The sequence below is a fragment of the Sus scrofa genome, chromosome 6, assembly GCF_000003025.6.
Source record: "Sus scrofa isolate TJ Tabasco breed Duroc chromosome 6, Sscrofa11.1, whole genome shotgun sequence".
NCBI classification, from domain to species: Eukaryota; Metazoa; Chordata; class Mammalia; order Artiodactyla; family Suidae; genus Sus; species Sus scrofa.
This window is the reverse complement of record NC_010448.4, coordinates 97,361,649-97,382,916: the sequence shown is the minus strand read 5'-3', so window position 1 is coordinate 97,382,916 and position 21,268 is coordinate 97,361,649. Positions and strand designations below refer to the sequence as shown.

Sequence of the window (21,268 nt, the reverse complement as noted above, 5' to 3'; positions counted from 1 at the left end):
TGGCACAATGGGATTGGCAGCGTCTCGGGAGCACTGGGACACAAGTTCGATGCCAAGCCCGGCACAGTGAGTTAGGGATCTAGCATTGCCCAAGCTGCAGCAGAGGTCACAACTGAGGCTCAGCTCTGATCCTGGTCCAGGACCTCTATGTGCCACAGAGTGGTCAAAAAAGGAAACAAACAAAAAAAAAAGCACTTCTCCCCAAATTAGCCTGCAGCCTCAGTGTAATTCCAGCTGAAACACCAGCAGAGTTTTCTACAGAAATTGACAGGTCAATTCTCAGATATATGTGAAAATTCAGAAAACTAAGAATGGTCAGAATATGCAGGTCTTAACTCCTAAGACTAACTCCAGAGTTAGGTAATCAAGACAGATTCATTGACACAAGACGGATGTGTGGGTGGAACAGAATCAAGTCCAGGAACAGACCCACGTGTATATTGTCAACTTCAGCAATGATACTGAGGTCAGTTTCAACTATTCAGTGGGGAGAGAATAGTCTTTTCAGTAAAGGTGCTGGAAGGAGCTGCATCTCTATATGGAAAAGAGTGAAATTTGACCCTTTCCTCTCATCATACCCCAGATTAACTCAGATGAATCACAGATCTAAATGTAAGAGGTAAAAATATAATTTTCTTTTTAGAAGGAAGCTTGGAGGACAAACTTTTTTACTTTGGGTGAGTCAAAGATTTCTCAGAACACAAAAGAGCATAATAAAAGGAAAAACTCATTAATTAGACATCATCAAAATTAAAAACTTTAGGAGTTCCCTTTGTGGGTCAGTGGTAAACAAACACAACTAGGATCCATGAGGATGTGGGTTCAATCCCTGGCCTTGCTCAGTGGGTTAAGGATTTGGCATTGCCGTGAGCTGTAGTATAGGCCGCAGATGCGGCTTGGATCCTGAGTTGCTCTGGCTGTGGTGTAGGCTGGCAGCTGTAGCTCCAATTTGACCCCTATCCTTAGCACTTCCATATCCTGTGGGTGCAGCCCTAAAAAGCAAAAACAAAAAAAAATTTAAAACCTTTGCTCATCAAAAGATGCTTAGGAAAATTCAAATATAAGCCATATTTTGTGAAAAAAATTATTTGTCCACCTCTAGCTAACAAAGGATTTGAATCCAGGCAGTTGTTTAAAACAGTTCACTCTTAGAATTCCTGCTGTGGTGCAGTAGGTTAAGAATCTGACTGCAGTGGCTTGGGTCACTGTGGAGGTGTGAGTTTGATCCCTAGCCCAGCACAGTGGGTCCTTTAAAGGCTCCATCATTGCCTCAGCTGTGGCTCAGATTCAGTCCCTGACCTGGGAACTTCCATATGCCATGGGTGTGGCCATAAAATAAACAAACATTTTACTCTTATAAAAAATAAGGTTGTGGGTTTGATCTGGTTGTGGGTTAAGGATCCGGCATTGCCGTGAGCTGTGGTGTAGGTCACAGACGTGGCTCAGATCCCGTGTTGCCGTGGCTGCGGTGTATGTAGGCTGGCAGCTGCAGCTCTGATTCGAAACTTAGCCTGGGAACTTCCATATGCCATGGGTGTGGCCCTAAAAAAAAAAAGGACTTAATAATAAGACATTAAATGGAGCTCCCTAGTGGCTCAGCAGGTTAAGGATCCAGCACTGTCACTGCTGTGGCTTGGGTCAGTGCTATGGCACAGGTTCAATCCCTGGCCCAGGAAATTCCACATGCTAGACATTGAACCCAGTTTTTTAAATGGGAAAAATATTTGAACAGACACTTTAAAAAGAAGATATGCAAGCAGCCAAGAGTCACATGAAAATATGTCCAACATCACTGGCCATTGGGAGAGGCAAACTAAAAGCACAACCAGATGCCACTGCACACCCATAGATTAATTAAATTAAAAAGACTGACAAAACCAAGCACTGATGAGGCGTGGAGGACTCGAACCCTACACATTGTTCTTGTTTCCAAATGGAAATGGCCACTTTGGCAAACAACTTAGCAGATTTTTAAAGTTAAACATGCACTGCCTTGTAACCTGGCAACTTCACTCCTGGGTATTAACCAAAAAGAGGTGATGGAAGTCCATACAAAGCCTGGTACACTAATGTTCTAGCAGCCTTACTCCTCACAGCAAAAGACCAGAAATAAGCAAAATGTCCATCCACTGGCGAATGAAAAACAAATGTGCTTTTATCCATACAGGGGAATAGAACTCAGCAATTTTTTATTACAGTGTAGTTGATTTACAGTGTTGTGTCAGTATCTTCACACAGCAAAGTGACTCAGTTATAGCTTTATGTACATTCTTTTCTTATATTCTTTTCCATCATGGTCTATCCCAGGAGATTGGATGTAGTTCCCTGTGCTGTACAGTAGAACCTCATTGCTTATCCATTCTAAATGTAATAGTTTATATCTACAAACCCCAAATTCCCAGTCCATCCTACTCCCTCCCCCTTGGCCACCACAGATCTGTTCTCCACGTCTATGTGTTTCTGTTTTGTAGATGTGTTCATTTGTGGCACATGTTAGATTCTATATATAAATGATATCATATGGTATTTGTCTCTCTCTTTCTGACTTCACTTGGTATGATAGTCTCTAGTTCCATCCATACTGCTGCAAATGGCATGATTTTGTTCTTTTTTATGGCCGAGTAGTATTCCATTGGGTATATGTACCACATCTTCTTCTTCCATTCATCTGTCGATGGACATTTAGGTTGTTTCCATATATTGGCTATTTTGAATAGTGCCGCTATGAACATAGGGGTGTATGTATCTTTTTGAATTATAGTTTTGTCTAGAAATACGCCCAGGAGTAGGATTACTGGGTCATATGGTATTTCTATAGTTAGTTTTCTGAGGAACCTCCATACTGTTTTCCATAGTGGTTTTACTCAGCACTTTTTTTAAATCTCCTAATATGCATAACAAAATAGGTATATCTAAGAAGTATCAGGCTAATTGAAGAAGCCAGACACAAAAGACCGTATGACTTCATGTATATTAAGTCTGTAGAAAAGGCAAAATGAGAAAAGACCGAAGTCAATTGGCAGATGTCTGAAACCATGGGAGGGGGCAGGTGGTGGAGGGGTTCTAGGACTTGGCTGTGTTTAGGGGGTGCATGCCTGGATAAATGGTGAATTTTCGGGTGAATAAGGTATACCTCAAAAGAATTGTTAGAAGCGAGTCTAAAAATTAAAATATTATTCATAAAACAAAAACTCACAGATTCCAAAATCAAACTTATGGTCACCATAGGGGAAACCGTCGGGGAGGGGTAGTAGATGAGGAGAATGGGAATAACATATACTACACTCCTGTGCATAAAATAGATGATTAACAAGGACCTGCTGTGTAGCACGAGATCTACTCAGTAGCCTATAATAACCTATATGGGAAAAAAGAATGGATATATGTATACCTGAGTCAATTTACTTCGCTGTACACCTGAAACTAACACAACACTGTAAGTCAGCTAGACTCCAATAAATTTTTTTTAAATAGCTAGAGTAGGCTGTCCTAAGGGTAACATACAGTGTATATTGTACAGGTGCATTTGCTCACGTGGCTCCAGCCTCGAGGAACTGCTGTCAGCAGGGCAGGGGTGACGGGCCAGGCTCCAAGGCCACTTCCAGTTCTAGGCTGATTACCTCTTCATCAGGCGAAGTGTGAAGGATCCATGATCATTCTCATTCTGTCACCTGCAGAATAGGAGATGCCAGGGCTGTTTGAGACTCAAATGAGACTCTAAAGACCCCCAGAACGTTGCTTGGGCCACATGAGGCAAAGGCCAGGGTGACCCTACTTCACGTTTGATCACTCACTATGGTGGTTGCTATGACATCACTCTTCACGCTAGAAAGGCACGGGTTTGGGGCTCCTGAGGACTGTTGAGAGTTTGGTTGGTTTAGCAGGGTCTCTGAAAGCTGTTTCTAAGTCCAGGTTAAGGCATTCGCTTAGACCTGAGGATGGATAGAGACTATAAATAATAAAATCGTAGAGTTAACCAAGCATGATGGATCCCATAGACTTTCAACTTGATACTCAACAGGTATCTGAGAAAAGAGAGAGAGAAAGCTGTCAGATCATTCTGCTCTCTGAGGGGTAAAACTGAGTAGGTGCATTTTAAATGAATCGCACCAGAACTTGAGCTTCAGAAATGTCCATTTATATGACCACATGCCTGACCAGAGCTGCCTGTGTCTAAGCCCATTGATGCTGGCTGTAGCCATGGTTCATCATGTTACCATGGACAGTACGTTAGTCATTTATTTTTGCTTCAAATATGTTCCAGAAGGGATTTAGGGTCACTTTCCAGTCACAAAGTTAAAATACAAGTTAACAAAACAGCTGAAAGTGTGGCAGAGGGAAGCTGGAACAAGAGAGTGAGTTACATGGAGGCAGAGATGAAGTTGGTACCCAGAGCGTAAAGCAAGCTCTGCACACGTCAAGACCGACCCCCCAGATGTGATTGCAGAGCTTCTGTGAGGTCAACTCAGTGATGTAGGGACAGCAGTCAAAAAGTCACAGGGCCCAAGGGATTAATAATTAATAATAAAATTGAAAAAGCAGTTGCTTGAGAGATGCAAAAAGTATTCCTGACACTCAGGTTAAAGAGGAGTATTTGCCATAAGTCATTCTGGGGAGAATCTTGTGCGGTGAGCATGCAGTCTTCACTCAAGCCAGTGAGGGTTTCCGCCAGTCCCTAGACAGGGCTTGTCATGCTGGAGCAGCTCCCCATGAGGCCTGGGTGCCCTGCTGACCTCTGGACAACACCCATTTCTCCAGATGAGAAACATCACGCTTTTTGTTGTTGTTTCAAAAACGAAAAAGGTGTATCTTCAGTGTAACCCAAAAGTTTTATTATATTAGCAGAGAAATCATGCCAGGATTTTTTTTTTTAATTCTGACTGTCATTTACTTCCATTTTAAAGTGGTTATGAAGAATTTAAAAGCCAAAAAAAAAAAAATTTGTTCCTCAGTTAAGAAATCCCAGCTAAGCTTTGAGTGCACTTTATGTCTGCAGGAACCAGAGGAAAAGGGCTATAACATGAAATGGAGGTGGTGGGTATTTCATTTTTTTTTATTTTAGTTTAAATTTTCATTTAAAAATCAGAATTATGGTGTAGACGCTTTAAGCCTTGCTTTTTAAAAGTCAGTTTAATTTGGTAGATTATGATTTTTATTTTCTGTAACACAACTCAGACTCCTTTGAATAAACATAAATGTCCATGTATTTCAGTTGCTAAATATATGAGGATCACAAGGTGATTCTCATATTCAGCAATACAGAAAAAAACTAAGAAATGTCACTTAGAATTTTCTTTTTATGCTCTCAGCTTCTGTCTACTCCCAGGTGTCAAAAAAGACAAGTGACACTTCACTGTGAATCACCCTTTCTTTTCAGAGATACACGTAACACTGAAATTATTTTTATTTAGTATTACTCATTTTAGTTGCCAACGGAGGCATACTAAAATTATCCCTCATATTTGTTTCCCAGTTGTTTTAGCAAATATGTGAGAATTCAAGCCAGGCTCTGAACAAATGTTTGATTACAGCTAAAGAAGCTACAGCGGTTAATGATTTTCCAGAACATTTCTTTATTTGTTTATGTATTTTTATTGGAGATGGTGGTATTATGGCTGTAATGTCTAAAACCTTTATCTTTTGGAAGTAGCATTGAAATAAAACCTGCTGGTGTAAGAGATCTGCCATGAGATAGTTAAGGGGGGGAGAAAAGGGCCTGAGATAAATGGATAAAAGAACCCAGTGCAGGTAGATGAGTGTGGAATTGCCTGTGGGGTGACAGTGCCTGGGGAGCCCGCTGTAAGCTGACGTTGTCCTCATTAAAAAGGTGAAGAAGCCACAGCAGCGGCAGCCCTGGAATTTTCCATGAAGTTCTGAGAACCCTATCCAAAGTAAACATGTCATGTCCTGGGGATGTCGCCCTGGTCTAACCTGAGGTCTTTGTCTCCCAAGGAGGAGGACAAGGCAGAGGGGTGGCAGCCACCACTGTGTCTCTTCCTGTTACCCAGAGCCTCTGCCAAGCAGAGCCTGCCTTCCCGCTGTCCCCAAGCGTTTGCTTCTTGGGTCAGGCACCCCGCTGTGACTATCACATAGGCTTCTGCTCAGACTATTAAGAAAAAAAACGATTCTGACACATGTTAAAGACAATAAAGAACTTTGCTCCAGGATCACAGGGACCTTGCATTAGGGGGAAAGGTGGGCTCAGCTTCCAGGGTCAGCATGACGGGCTGTCACTGTCCTGCCGGACCCCCCCCCCCCGGGTGACAGCACAGCAGAGTGTTTCTCTTTAGAGGTGTGTGTGTGTCCTCCTACGTCCCTCAGGAGGAAGCCGTTTGAGGACGCCCACAGACTCCTTCACCGGAGCGACAGCAGCAGTGGGGATTCTGGAGGGAAGACAGGATGGCTGAGGGTCCAGCTCTCCTTCATGTGGACACTGTCCCTTCATGTCACCAGTTTAGATCTGTTCTTGGTGACAATAGGCAGGCAAGCAGATGATAGAAACAGAGACCTGTACTCCTGACACTTGGAGTCAGAGTGGGAGTTCTAGAACCTGAGGGAGCTTGTGCTCAGAGCCTCACACCCCTGCTCCCCTTTCCCCAGGTCACACCCCTGCTCCCCTCCCAGGTCTCACCCCTGCTCCCCTTTCCCCAGGTCACACCCCTGTTCCCCTCCCAGGTCTCACCCTGCTCCCCTTTCCCCAGGTCACACCCCTGCTCCCCTCCCATGTCACACCCCTGTTCCCCATTCCCCAGGTTCACACCTTATAATAATTCTGTTTTTCTTTCTCAAAGAGGGTCCACAAATTCTATACACCGCAGGCCCCATAATACTTGGATCCAGCCCTGTAACGAGTTGTGAATCTCTAAGAAAAGTGCCAGCTCAGCATTTTTTCTGCAGAGACCCTCTGCTGATTCCTCAATGGCTCCTGGCGAAGTGGCCCCAGACCCTTCCCTGCAGATCAGAGATAGAAATGGGTGCTTCCTGGTGTGGGAAGGGATATAAATATTCTAACAAAGCATTTTATAAAAATTTACGTAACTTCTTTTTATATTTAGCCGCTAATATATAGTTGCTTTCCTGGCACTGCTCCTTTAACTTGCTGGTTCGGGAAATACAAGTTCATGAGGCCACCTTTACCAAGGGAGGCAAGGTCCCGTTTCAGAGGCTGCTGGCTGCTGAAATGGATAGGCCTGAGCGCCATGTGTGAACCAGAAATCATGGTTCTAGGAGTTCCCATTGTGGCGAATCCAGCTAGGAACCATGAGGTTGTGGGTTCGATCCCTGGCCTTGCTCAGTGGGTTAAGGACCCGGCGTTGCCGTGAGCTGTAGTGTGGGTCGCAGACGTGGGTCAGATCCTGCGTTGCTGTGGCTGTGGTGTAGCTGGTGGCTACAGCTCCGATTCGACCCCTAGCCTGGGAACCTCCATATGCCGCGGGAACGGCCCTAGAAAAGGCAAAAAGACGGAAGGAAAAAAAAAAAAAAGAAGAAGAACTCATGGTTCGAGCTTAACTCAGAGTTTCTAAAAAAGCCAAAAAACAATAGGTCATTCTCCTCAACAAGTGTAATTTTAAAGGATTCTTTCTCACATACCTAATGCTTCTGGGCCAAATTGAACCCTTCCACTCAACCATGTCTGTTCAAAGTCACGTCTCACCTGGAAAATTTCACAGACAGCGGTTCAAACAGAACGCCATCATGACAAGCGTGTTTTCTCACGGCTGACGTGGCGCTTCTGCTATAGTCCAGTTGTTGCGTCCTAAGAACCTGAAGCTCTTCATTGTATTGGTAGTTGACAGATGTCCTTAACTTGTGACCTGTCATTTTCATTCTGGGGAACTTTCTGGAAGGACAGGGGTGTTCGAGCCATTGGCCGAGTGATGAGATCACAGGTGCCTCGTCTCCCTCCGTCGGAACCGTGATCTGGGCCTGCCGCCCCGCATGGGGTCTGCCTCCACCAAGAACATCACTCACGGGCTCCCTGCACGCGTTTTCGGCGGGTTCTTTTCCCTGTTAACTGTTGGAAGATTGTATGTGACATGCAGGTGTTCTCACTTGTAACTTTCTCAAATTTCAGGAATTCTTCGATCACGTGAAGAAGCTGTGGGACGACGAGGGGGTGAAGGCCTGCTTCGAGAGGTCCAACGAGTACCAGCTCATTGACTGCGCCCAGTAGTGAGTCTACCCGTGGGTCCCGCCCCGGGGGGTGGCCCTCTGACCCCAGCTGCCCTCCCAGAGCTCCCAGTTCCCCAAGCGCGAGGGACAGTTAACACCGCACTGCAGGAACCCACCTCTCACATGAGGCGAGGCTCGTAGACAGAACCGTGAGAGTCTAGGAGCAGCTGGGGTCATTTCCCCTCCACCTCCGTGTTCAGTGCCAGTCACTGTTTGCCTTCTGTAGCATCACAGGCATGTCTGGAAACTCTAACATACTTAGGTATCTGTTATTCCGTTTTGACTTTGGAGGAGGGGTCCCCAAGTTAAAATGTATGGGAATACCAACATCAGCACTCAAGCCCAAGCTCTCTCTGAATGAGATCATCCTCCCCCATTGGAAGTGGACCAGACCTCAAGAGTGGATGGTAATTAAAGTCAAATACGTGACGGGGCAAATGTCCCATCAATGGTGAGGAGGCATAAGAAGTAAGGACAAGATTGGTAGCTGGGCTGGCTCATTGTTTTTCCCTGAAATCCTTATTTTCCTACTTTCTTTTGCTATTTAGATTCAATCTATAACTTTTAGAGAACAGTGGCCCCCAGAAGAATGTCAGTCAACACAGCCCCCCTGTGTTTGCTCTTTTGATTCACAAACCTGCGTGTACAAAGTTGTCTTAGATAACTCTTTGGGCACAAACTCTGTAAACTAAAAGTTCATACTTGCGGAAGACATTTCCATAAGCGTAAAATCTGGGAATTCACAGAATTTGGAACCACCGGCACTATGCGAGGAATAAGGATTCCAGGCAGGGAGGATGTGGCCCCCCCCAGTCCTCCCACCCTCAGCTTAGGCCCCTGTAATGGGCTAGGGCTCTAGGAAGGGGTGCTGGGCGTGCTGGAGAGTAGCCGTGAGCAGGTGAGAGGGGTCAGTGCGGCCACACCCGCAGTGCCAGGGAACTTGGGTTTCCTTCCAGATGCAGCGAGTGGCCGTGGCCTGGATGAGGGAAGCTGTCAGGTCACTCCGGCTGCTGCGTGGAGGATCAGGTGGAGGCAGCCTTGACCTGTGGGTACGTCAGGGCAGGTGGTGGCCATGGGGGTGAGCCTGGAGCCAGGAGGACAAAGCCAGGTGGTGGCTTGGAGGAAGGAAGTGGAGAAAAGGGGAGTCAGTGATGCAGCGCGTCATGGAGAAGTCGAGGTGAAATGCGAGGAATCTCCAGGGGATAGATGGGGCAGCAGTGGGACCAGAGCTGGCGGCCTAGGTGTGAATGGTACCCGCCCGCTGACAATCTTGGAGCCTTGGAAGGATGAGCAATGGTGTGAGTGGACAGGAGAGGTGCTGGCCGGGACTCCCCAGCTCCAGAAGTGGGTTTCTGGAGAAGTGGGTGGGGAGGAAGTCCTGCGAGGGGCAGGCGTCCTCTGGGCCAGGAGGACATGGGCAGACTTTACTCGGCCACCTCCTCATCACCTCCGGGAACTGCCGACCCCCAGCCCGGGTACAAGGTGAGCTGCCACAGAGCCCAGAGTATCCAGGCAGCTAGGCAGGGCCAGGTGATCCGGAGATGCAGCCCCGACCTGCAGGCCCCTTGGTTAACCACTGAAAACCTTATGACTCTCCTTTACGTAGGCTAAAGACACTGTTTTCTAATAAGGATCCGTAATCAACTAGAACAGTATTTAAACCTTCTCTCTTCCTTCCACGCTTAATGCCTTCCAGACTTGCGTTAAATCCACATACCCCTTTAAATAGACCTTTGACCGGCATTTGTGAGTGTGTTCCTGTGCTCACCCACTCACTCCATGGCTGGATCCTTAAGTCCAGAGACCCGGGCTGATTTAGATGGGATGTGGGAGGGGGAGGGGTTCCCCAGCCTGGGAGGGGCCAGAGGAGGGGCACAGCCCTTCCTGAAGGGCCTGCCTTCTTCCCCCTTAGGCCCTCATGCACTGCTTCTCTAAGGCCATTTCTTAGTTGCTTAAAAACTACAATGGGGAGTTCCCGTCGTGGCGCAGTGGTTAACGAATCCGACTAGGAACCATGAGGTTGCGGGTTTGATCCCTGGCCTTGCTCAGTGAGTTAAGGATCCGGCGTTGCCGTGAGCTGTGGTGTAGGTTGCAGACGTGGCTCGGATCCCGAGTTGCTGTGGCTCTGGCGTAGGTCAGCGGCTACAGCTCTGATTGGACCCCTAGCCTGGGAACCTCCATATGCCGTGGGAGTGGCCCAAGAAATGGCAAAAAGACAAAAAAAAAAAAAAAAACCACAATGGAATTGATGTTAAATTACAATGTGTGAGAGCCGTGAGTGTTATACTAAAGAAGGGCTGGCAACTGGCATTTCTCACACAGTTCAGAGTAACACTCAGTTCATAGAGGCTGGCTTTGTGAGGTTGACTGGTTGATGTGTCTGATCGTCCTTGTCCAGTGTTTCCTGAACACCATGCCCTTGGGGCTACGGTGCCCTTCAGTGTCATGCGAGGAGTGTCTCTTTCTTATAAAAAGAGACTATGCATGACCTTAGCAATAGAATGAATGATTTAATTTAAATAGAATATGCAGAGTAAAGCTTACAGCAAGTAGCAGATGAGCTTGACAGCAGGTAGGCTCTCCCCCAGCCCTTGTGGGAGAGTGTGGGCAGGTTCCCTCCATGGGGATAAAATACAGATGCGTTCTCCAGCAGTTGTTGTGGGGTTAGTAAGTGGATACCCCGAGACCCCAGAGCAGTGCCTGGCATGCGGGAGCCCTCGCTGACCTCTTACTGTTCCATCTCCAGTGTGGACCTGGGGCCTGAGATCAGGGTCCCTCCAGCCATGGGGCCACAGCCAGGATCTGGTTTGCTTCCATTCTGGCCTTCCATTAGGGAGACAGACTGTGGGGAGGAAGGTGAAGGCTCCAGGTTGTCGAGATGAGACACCAGGTTTTAGGCTCTCAGAACCCTGGACTCAGCAGAATCCCAGAGAGCGCTTCCGCCACTAATCCTCAGAATCTGGGTTAATCGTGATGTCTCCAGCTTTGCTTTTTTAATCCATTTTCATATGCAGGGGAATCAGGTTGGATCAGCAGCCTCTTGTCTCTCAATAATGATCTTGTTCTCCCTCCGCACTCAGATTTTGAGGTTGGGGGACAGGATTTCAAAAACAAGTAATGCATCAATAACATTTGTTAGACCAGCACATGCTGCCACTTGTTTTCATGTTGCCAAATGAGATGCTGGAGGAACATAACTGCCTCCTGTTCCCGCCACCATCACTCACAGAAGAAAGGGCATTTCACCAGAGATGCCCAGAGCCAGATGCACATGCCGGCTCAAAGCCCCTAGATTTCCAGGTCCTCAGGGAATGCGTCCCCTCCCTCCTCAGGCCCCACTGCTGGGAGGGGGGTGTCCTTGCGTGAGGTCTGGGATTGGTGACGTGAGCGAACGGCAAACAGGCCAAGTGTTGGCTGTGGGACTGCTGGGGATCGGGCCCTTCCCTTTCCTGCAGATCCAGGTTCTGACCCCCTTCTTATAAATGCTCTGAGAAGAGATCTGTCTACCTCTTGGTGTGACTCTCAGCCACTTGTCATCCAGCTCAACAGTCTTGTATTTTAAGCCCAAAGGCTCATTGAAATGGGCTTAATTCTAAGCCCTGTTAAAGTCATTTCTTACATGGCAGAAACCACGAGAAACTCATGGGGCACAGGTGCTTCGCGGGGAGCTGAGCAGCCAGTGAGGAACCTGCGGACAGTCCCACCACGGTTCTGCAAAAGCTTAAACACAGAGGGACCAGCAGTTTCCCACCTGGGTATATCTCAAGGGGATTAAAACCATGGGTCTACACAAAAGTTGTCTACGAATGTTCACAGCAGCACAGCTGCAGAAGTCAAACGACCCAAATGTCCATGAAAGGAAGACTGGATGATCAGACATGGTCCATCCACCTGACAGGGTCTTAATTGACCATAAACGGGAACGAAGCACTGGCACACACCAGCTTAGATGAACTTCGAAAACACGACACTCAGTGGAGGAGCCTGTCACTCAGACCACGTACCTGTTTGCATGAAGCGTCACAAGCAGATTCCCAGGGACAGAGAGTGGATTCATGCTTCCAGGGCTGCAGGAGAGGGAGCTGAGGGTGACTGTTAATGGGCACAGGGTTTCTTTTGGAGATAATGAGAATGTTCTGGAATTGGATGGTAGGGATGGTTGTAAATATTCTAAAACTCATGGCACTGTATACTTCAGTCACTTTTATGTTATGTGAAATCAAATGTTATGTGAATTATATCTTAATTTTAAAAAAGAAATATTGTGGGGGGTGGGAAGGGTCCAGGACAGGAAAGCAGTGGGGATGCTGGTCAGACTGGCCAGGGGTCAGTCTTAGTGTGGATTCCTGCCAGCAGAAATGGCTGCCTCCTCTCAGGTCCTCTTCCCAATGACAGATTAGAGTCTGAACATGCATTTTCGGGCTTCCCTTTTGGTCCCTACAGCCACAGAGGCCCAGCACCACGCCCGTCTCCAGGCCTCAGCACATGGGTGCCCATGGAGTTCCCGAATTATCAAGTGCCTTCCATATAAAAATGTAAAGGCTGCTCAGGTCTTGCTAAGGCTCCTTCAGGAAGGGGGCTCCGTTCTATGTCTCTTGGACGCCACTTGAGTCAGAGGCACCAGCTCGTCTGCGCCCGCCACCTGCGTATCACCTCTCGTGTCTACTGATCTGCAGGGCCACTCCAGAATCCTCAGGTCAGACCCTGGAGGAAGCAGGGCAGACCGGTTTGCTAACAGCCAGGTGGCTTCGTGCCTGTCACCCCCACCCAGCAGCCCAGCCAGAGGCCCCCTCTGTGTCAGGCAGGGCGGGCACTGCCCTGTCTGACACCAGGACCAGCCTGGCTAGAGGAGTGTGGGAACAACCATTCTTCTGAGCTTTCAGGATTATATTCAGTAAAAGCAAGTGTCTTTGAAGCATCAAGCAAGCTGAGCAGAGATTGTATTTCCTCCAGAGTTCCCCAGTTCCGACTGTGAAAGTGAAAACAGTCTCTACTGCATTATCCCCCAAAATGCATTTCCTCTAAGTCCTAATAATAAGTGATTATGTAGCCATGGAAACAGCTATTTGGGGAGAAAGGAAATCACAGAAAACTGGATCGTAAGAACTGGTTTACGAAGTCAGACTTGGCTTAATCTGACTTGAAACTGCAGCTCGGAGTGTAGGTTCTTGTGCTCGGCACAGATGTGTTTACTCGATACTCACCTTTCGGATACATCTGCTTACATAACTGGTTTTAGAACTCTCTCAAAGGGAGAGACTCTCCCCAGAACGATGGGAAAGTAAAGTGACTTCCCACCACACGCCACGGGTGCCCTTTGCTGTCAGCAGGAGCCTAGTGGCCTCATTTGTCCCCCGCCCCCCCACACCCAGCCTGGACATCAGGCCTCCCAGGTCCTTGATTCTGGACTGTCAGGATCATCTGGAAATTATTCGCAAAAATGAAGTGTCACCTTCAAAGTTGATTTTTAGGTCATGTTAGAATAAACTGCAACTTAAAATGCGCAAGTTACTGCAGAGAGTTAACTCGCTAAAAGTATAATCAACCACCTGGGTGCTTCTGAACCCCTATTTTGACCTTCATTTCCAGCCAGATCTATTTTCAGATTCATTTTCTAGATGAATTGTTCCTGTTTATGGGCAGTACAATCATTTTTTTAAGTATGAAGAATAAACTTTATGGCCAATATCTCAGTATAAGCAGGTCCGCCTGGTTATCCGAGTCCTTCTCCCCCATATAGAAACCTCGCCTGAGAAGCAGCCTCTTGAGAGAGTTTAACACAAATTGTTCTGCGCTTGGGAACCTGTACCCCTCCAGGGCCCCCTTCACTCAACTGTGACCACATTTACCAGCTCGGTGTCCCGCCATGTACTCTGTTCTGACACTACCTTCCTGGGGAGCCTCAGGCCCCCGAGACCCTACTTCAGATGCCAAGTACAGCTAGGCCCCTAGGTGACCACAGCTGCTGCCCCACTTGACTGCAGCTCGGAGATTCCATGTCCACCCCACTTGGATGCAGTGATTTGCTAGAACAGCCCACAGAATTCAAGGAAACACATACTTATGTCCCCCAGTTTATTAAAGGATGTGATAAAGGACGCAGATGAACAGCCACCCCACTTGGATGCAGTGATTTGCTAGAACAGCCCACAGAATTCAAGGAAACACATACTTATGTCCCCCAGTTTATTAAAGGATGTGATAAAGGACGCAGACGAACAGCCAGATGAAGAGGTCCCCAAGGCAAGAACTGGGGGTCCCGAGTGCAGGAGCTTGTGCCTCCATCGGGTTGGGGTGCCGAACCCTCCCAGCTGGCAGATGTGTCCATGGCACAAAGCTCTCCAAGCCCCACGCTGCTGGGACTTTTGTGGGACATGTCCCATGGGCATGAGCGATCATTAACTCAGTCTCCAGCCCCCTCCCCTCCCTGGAGGATGGAGGTGGGGCTGAGAACCCCAAGCTTCTCATCACAGGCTGGTCTTCCAGGAGCCCCGTCCTGGCCAGGAGCATCCAGGAGCTTGCCAAGGTCACCTCATTAAAACAAAAGATGCTCCTTGCACCCAGGAAATTACAAGGGTTGCTGGAGCCTTCTGTCAGGAAGCAGGAACAGAGACCAGTTTTATTCCTACTATTTCATAGTGTATACATGGATTTTTAAAAATCTCTCAGAAAGCTACTCCCCTGAGTGGAGAATCCTGGTGGATTCCCACTGACCCTCAGACTTACTGCACAGCATAGCCTCTGGTCAGGATGCACAGCTACAGAGTCATGGCACAGATGCTGCATTTCTCAGCTTCAAAGTGCAACAGCAGAATAGCTCGTACCTGCAGAAGCTATGTGGGGACACTGTTCTGCGCACGTCATCTGAGTTGACATGAAAATCCTCACACAAACCCAGTGAGTTTATCATCACCAATCCACAGAGAAGGGAATGAAAGCACCCAAGGTGACACGGACTGCACCATGCCAGTCTGCTACCTGGTTTAGCCAGGATTTCACATCTTAAATCTTAAAGACTTGTGAGATTCTTTTAGGTTAAAAATTTAGCAAACATCTGGAGTTCCCCTTGTGGCTCAGTGGGTTATAAACCCAACTGGTATCCATGAGGAAGCGGATTCAATCCCTGACCTCACTCAGTGGGTTAAGGATCTGGCATTGCCATGAGCTGTGGTGTAGGTCGCAGATGCAGCTCAGATCCCTCATTGCTGTGGCTGTGGCATAGGCCGGCAGCTGCAGCTCCCATTTGACCCTTAGCCTAGGAATTTCAACATGCCACACATGTAGCCCTAAAAAGAAAAAAAAATTTTTTAAGAGTTCCCCTTGTAGCTCAGCAGGTTAAGGATCCTACTAGTATCCATGAGGGTATGGGTTCAATCCCTGGCCTCACTCAGTGAGTTAAAGGATCCAGCGTTGCCATGAGTTATGGTGTAGGTTGCAGATGTGGCTCATATCTGGCATGGCTGTGGTGGTGGCACAGGCCTGCAGCTGCAACTGCAGCTCCGATTTGACCCCGGCCCAGGAACTTCCATATGCCACAGGCGCATCCCTAAGGAAAAAAAAAAAAAAATTTAGCAAGCATCATGTGGGCATCAAAAATGTGCCAGGTGCTGCCAGGTAGGAAATTTTAAAGATGATGAGGGTGGGTCCAAGCTTATGAATAGTGGACTTTCACAAGGACACCCATTTTCTCCGGTCCTGAAGTCTCTCTCAACTTTTCATTTCTAAGCAACTCCTTTCTCAAACATAATTGGCAAATGAAAGCCACAATGGTTAGTTGGGGTTTTTTTCTTTTTCTTTTTTTGCTCTTTTGTGTATGTGTGTGCGCGCGCGCGTGTGTGTGTGTGTGTGTGTGTGTGTGTGTGTGCGCGCGCGCGTGTGTGCTTTTTAGGGCTGTACCAGCAGCATATAGAGGTTCCCAGGCTAGGGGTCTAATTGGAGCTACAGCTGCCGGCCTACACCACAGCCACAGCAATGCCAGATCTGAGCTGCATCTGTGACCTACACCACAGCTCATGGCAATGCTAGATCGTTAACCCACTGAGTGAGGCCAGGGATCGAACCTGCAACCTCGTGGTTCCTAGTTAGATTCATTTCCGCTGCACCACGATGGGAAGCCAGGTTTTTATAGAGGTTATCATAGTTCAAGAAATGTAAAAGATAACTCCCAGAAGAGGGAAGAGTATTTGTAAATTATGTATCTAAGTTACTTATATCCACAATACATGAAGAATTCTCAACCCAATAATAAAAAGATAAATAGCCCAGTTTTAAAATGAGCAAAAGATTAGATGAAACATTTCACCAATAGGATATATAAATGGCCATAAGCTATGAAAAATGGTCACTATCACTGGCCATCAGAGAAATGCAAATCGAAACCACAATGAGTTACCACTGCACCCCCTAGTTTGCCTAGAATCAAAAAGTCAGATAAAAACTAATGTTGGTGAATGATGCAGAAAAGTTGGAACCTTCTTATACTGCCAGTAGAAATGTAAAGTGGCACAGCCACTTTGGAAAACAGTCTGGCAGTTGTACAAAAAGTTAAATGTAGAGTTACCACATGACCCAGCAATTCCTAGGTATATACCAAAGAGCACTGAAAACATGCATCTGCACCAAAACTTCTAGACAGATGTTCACAGCAACAGTACTCATAATAGCCAAAGAGCAGAAACAACCCAAATGCCCATCAACTGGTAGATGGATAAACAGGCTGTGGTCTGTCTGTGCAATGGAATAGTACTCAGCCATAAAAAGGAACGAAGTGCTGACACAGATACATCATGGATGAACCTCGAAGACATGATGTGAAGTCAAAGAAGCCAAACACAACAGGCCACGTGTAGTGTGATTCCATTTATATGACATGCACAGAACAAATATTTCTGTAGAAACACGAAGTAGAGTCACACAGGGATGAGGGGAGTTGAGGGGCAGATGACTGCTTAATGGGCCCCAGGTGCCCTTTCGGAGTGATGCAAATTCTAAAAGTGATTGTGGAGTGGTTGCACAACTTTGGATGTACAAAAAATGTTGAATTGTGCTCTTTAAATGCACCTTGAGACCTCCCTGTTGCACCTGGCTTGTTAGATCAATTTGGACACCTCAGTAAAATTAACATGGAGATTGTTGATCATTTGAATCTGCCTAATTTCAGGGCCTTTCTATTTAACCCCAAGGAAAAAAGCAGAAAGAGAGACTCCGTTCAACAGCAGCAAGTGACTGCTTCCACAGGAGTCAATGCTCCTCACCCCTGTGAGTGAGTCAATGCCCCATCTCACCTGTGTGCTTGGGGAGCATGGCCTCAGTGCAGGTGCACTGCCCAGAGCATTCGGGGTAAGAACCAGCTTCAGACCCTGCATATTTTTACTTTGCCTTTTTAAAATCAGCTTAAGAGAGAAGAGAAATGGAGAAACAAAAATACTGATCCAGGAGTTCCCGTCGTGGCTCAGCAGAAATGAATCTGACTAGTATACATGAGGTCACAGGTTTGATCCCTGGCCTTGCTCAGTGGGTTAAGGATCCGCCGTTGCCATCAGCTGTGGTTAGGTTGCAGAGGTGGCTCGGATCCTGCGTTGCTGTGGCTGTGGTATAGGCCAGCACCTACAGCTCCAATTCAACCCCTAGTCTGGGGACCCCCATATGCTGTGGGCGCAGCCCAAAACGACAAAAAAAAAAAAAATACTGATTCAAAATACAATTTCCATGCTGAAAATGTCATAGTATCTCTTAAAAACTGTCTTTAAGGAAATGAATAGGAAACTTTTATAAAAATTTCCTTCCATAGGATTTTGAGCTGTTCTCCATACCATGCCCAACACAGTAACATCTCCTTAAATATTTGTCGAATGAATAACTAAATCTAATCAGGCGTTTTAAACTCTCCCTTCTGGATGGGTCAGTGGGCCACTGCTGACTGTTCCCCACTGTGCATGGAACAAAGCCCAGCATGTAGTCCATGTTCAAAAGCCCCGTTATGGAGTTCCCTAATGGCACAATGGGTTAAGGATCCAGTGTTGTCACTGCAGCAGCTTAGACCACTGCTGCAGCATGAGTTCGATCCCTGGCCTAGGAACTTCCGCATGCTGCGGCTATGGCCAAAAAATTTTTTGTAATTAAAAATAACAAAAATCACCTGTTAAATGAATGGACTTTTATAACTCCCTTTTCTGCGCTCTCTACTATTTCTCATCCACCATTCTCATGTATACAGAATGAATCATTCTCTAGAGCTCAGATAAAGGCACAATATCTGTTCATAGCAGCGTTATTCACAGTCACCAGCAAGTGGAAGCAATGCAGCTGTCCATCATACGATGAATGGCAAAGCAGAGCGTGGTCTGTGTAAACGAGGGACTGGTGTGCAGCGTGATGGAGTGAGGTGCTGGATTCCTGGTGGCACTCGCCTCCTTTAGAGCAGAAGTTATCACTCAGAGAAAGCAGAATGCACTAATAAATACACGAGTACTTCCCTCCTTCCTGTAAACGGCAGGAGTGTGTGCACAGTATCAAGACGTGGAATTACAGCCTCTGAAACACGGTTCAGGGCGGGAAGGAGCTCCCCTTTGATAATTTCATGTCAGAGGAGGCTTTCAAAGAAAGGAAGTGAAACTTTTCTTTAGACAGTACATACGGCAGTGGTTAGAATTAAATATCTTCTTTACACCAAACCCCAGTGATCACATGATAGACACCCCCCCCCCCAATGTCAACAGCAAGCTGCCTTTTGGATACTAGCTTCACTCTGTTCTTCCCGGACCATACTGAGTGCAGATGGCACCGACGTTTGCTTGCGAATAGCATCGTTCCTGTAATCAGTGAGGCACATGGGAGGCAGTGTTTCCTCCTGCTCTGCATGGCTCTGAGCCTCCAGGGCTGGGGCATTATTTCTGTGAAGAAGGCATGAAGGATTCCTCGTACCTCGTACCTTGTACCTGCTCCTGGATGGGGCCGAGGACGAACTCGCTTTGCTTTGACTCTGCTAAGATGTGCACAGTGATTAGACAGTCTTATAAAATCAACAAGACTAAACAGATCATTTTTCCAAAAAAAGGATATGTTTTATTATCCTCAGTGGGCCATGTTTAAGGACATCTCACATCCCTCTGAAATAAGAAACAGCATGAGGGGAGCAGAGGGAGGCCCATTCCTAACTTCAGCTCTTCTCTGACCCATAGTGTGAGCTGAGCCACAAGGCAGGAAGTCTCTGCATCAGGAAGGCCTCAGTTTACCCTGTCCCTCGCAAGCTCCTGCCTGAGGACGGCTTCCTCATCAGGACCTGAGGAGGTGGCGGGACCAGTGGGGACAGTGCTGTCACAGGCATGTGATGGGAGGGTCACCAGCTGTTTCCCAGGTGGATACAATCTGTGCTATTTCCCGACTTTATTTCAAGTAAAAGCCAGTGAAGAGTTTGCTGTTGAAGTTCCCGTTGAGGCTCAGCAGTCTAAGAACCTGACTAGTAGCCATGAGGACACAAGTTCAATCCCTGGCCTCACTCAGCGGGTTAAGGATCTGGCGATGCCGTGAGCTGTGGTGTAGGCCGGCAGCTGCAGCTCGGATTCCACTCCTAGTCTGGGAGCCACAGGTGTGGCTGTAAAAAAGAAAAAAAAAATCCTACCTTGTTTAGACCACAGGTGTTCACTGTCTCAGAGAAACTGCACACTACCACAGTAATGACACAAGTGTCCAGGTGGGAAGAAGTGTCCTGCTTTGTGACAGGGTTTTTTACATTCTGAATAGAAGTTTTAAATTACTTGTAGTAGGATTCATTAAGTTATAGCTGAGTTCTCATCCTGTTTTGCTCCCTAACTAAAGATAGCAGCTTACACGAACAAAACCTTCGTTTTGGCACCGAAGCTTAATTGCAGCTCCTCCTTGAACAAAATGAATTGCCTTGCTCAGCCTTGCGTGGGCCCTAACAGCAGAGAACAGCTTCCTTTACATGGACAGAGTGGGTTCAACGAGCCCGAAGAGGACTCAGAGTGGTTCCCAGAACATGAGGCCACTAGCTCAGGTCCTCTCTGATCTGTGGCTGTGGCTACTTTAAATCACTTGACCTACTTAAGCTTAATTTAACTGTGACAAGATGCTACTTAAAAGCTGTGTCTCGTGGCAGGTCAGGCACAGCATCAAGATAGGCTGTGAATCGTCCCAGGAGCAGCAGTAAGGAGCACAGGGCTGTGTCCCCACCCCGCCCCAGACACTCTTACACAGAGGGAGCTGGCTGAGGAGGACAGAGAGGGCTGTGGCGCACAGCGGACTGACTGCCAAGGGCACATGGTAACTGTTTTTCACTTGTGGCTTGTAAGCTGAATGTTCAAGTTTAAGGGGGAAAAACTGGTGTGAGAACCGCCAGCCGCCTGGAGAGCAGTCCCCTTTGCAGCCTGGCCAGCGTGAGTCCTATCCGTCTCCTCCAGATGCGTGATCATGAAGTCCCTTCCACCTTCCAGTCCACAGGATGACTTGTTTCCCACCAGGCAGCTGCTAAAGATCCGGCATCAGTGTGTATGTGGGGAATCAGCTTTTCTTAAGAAGGGCAAAGTGGCGTATTAGAGATTCCCAGTGAAGAAGGGGAAGGGAGATTGGGGACAGGGGGACAGGCACGTTTCACAGACCAGGAAATACCCCTGGTCTTTGTTTTCCTGCCATAGCTCTGTAGTCTCTGCTTATACTGGTCTTTCCCTTGAGGCAGGGACCCCGCGGAAGGAGTAGATTTCCTTCCTACAGACTGTTTTGTAAACGGAGGAGAAATGTTGAAACGGACACAGGCACCATTTCGGCTGAATCTGCTCTGCAGACTCCACATGAGACTTGACAGCACCCATCACAGATTGCCAAGGAAAAGGCCATTTAAACCACACATTTTTTCCTCTTAGTAACTGACAATGAATCTCTACAGAGTGTTTCAGGGATTTTTTTTTTAAGGAATTCTGCAGTGTACACCCTTTTGGTCTGTTTCTTTTGTTCTCATTAAGTTTTTAGGATGTATTTGTGCTTTGAGGACAGTTGTAGCTGCTTGTTTCCATTACTATATAGTATTCGATTGTTAAAAATATATATGCCACAATTTATTTTTCTGTTTTGTCCACGGACA

At 47.1% G+C, this 21,268-nt stretch overlaps 1 protein-coding gene across 3 annotated transcripts in view; it reads left to right on the top strand.

The window, feature by feature from the left end:
* Positions 1-21,268, top strand: part of GNAL (G protein subunit alpha L) — an 86,867-nt gene that overhangs the window by 46,418 nt on the left and 19,181 nt on the right. For all 3 annotated transcript variants that reach the window (XM_021096047.1, XM_003482035.4, XM_021096048.1), the window contains one exon: positions 8,075-8,172. In XM_021096047.1, coding sequence (XP_020951706.1) covers positions 8,075-8,172 — 98 coding nt within the window. The remainder of the gene's footprint in view (positions 1-8,074; positions 8,173-21,268) is intronic.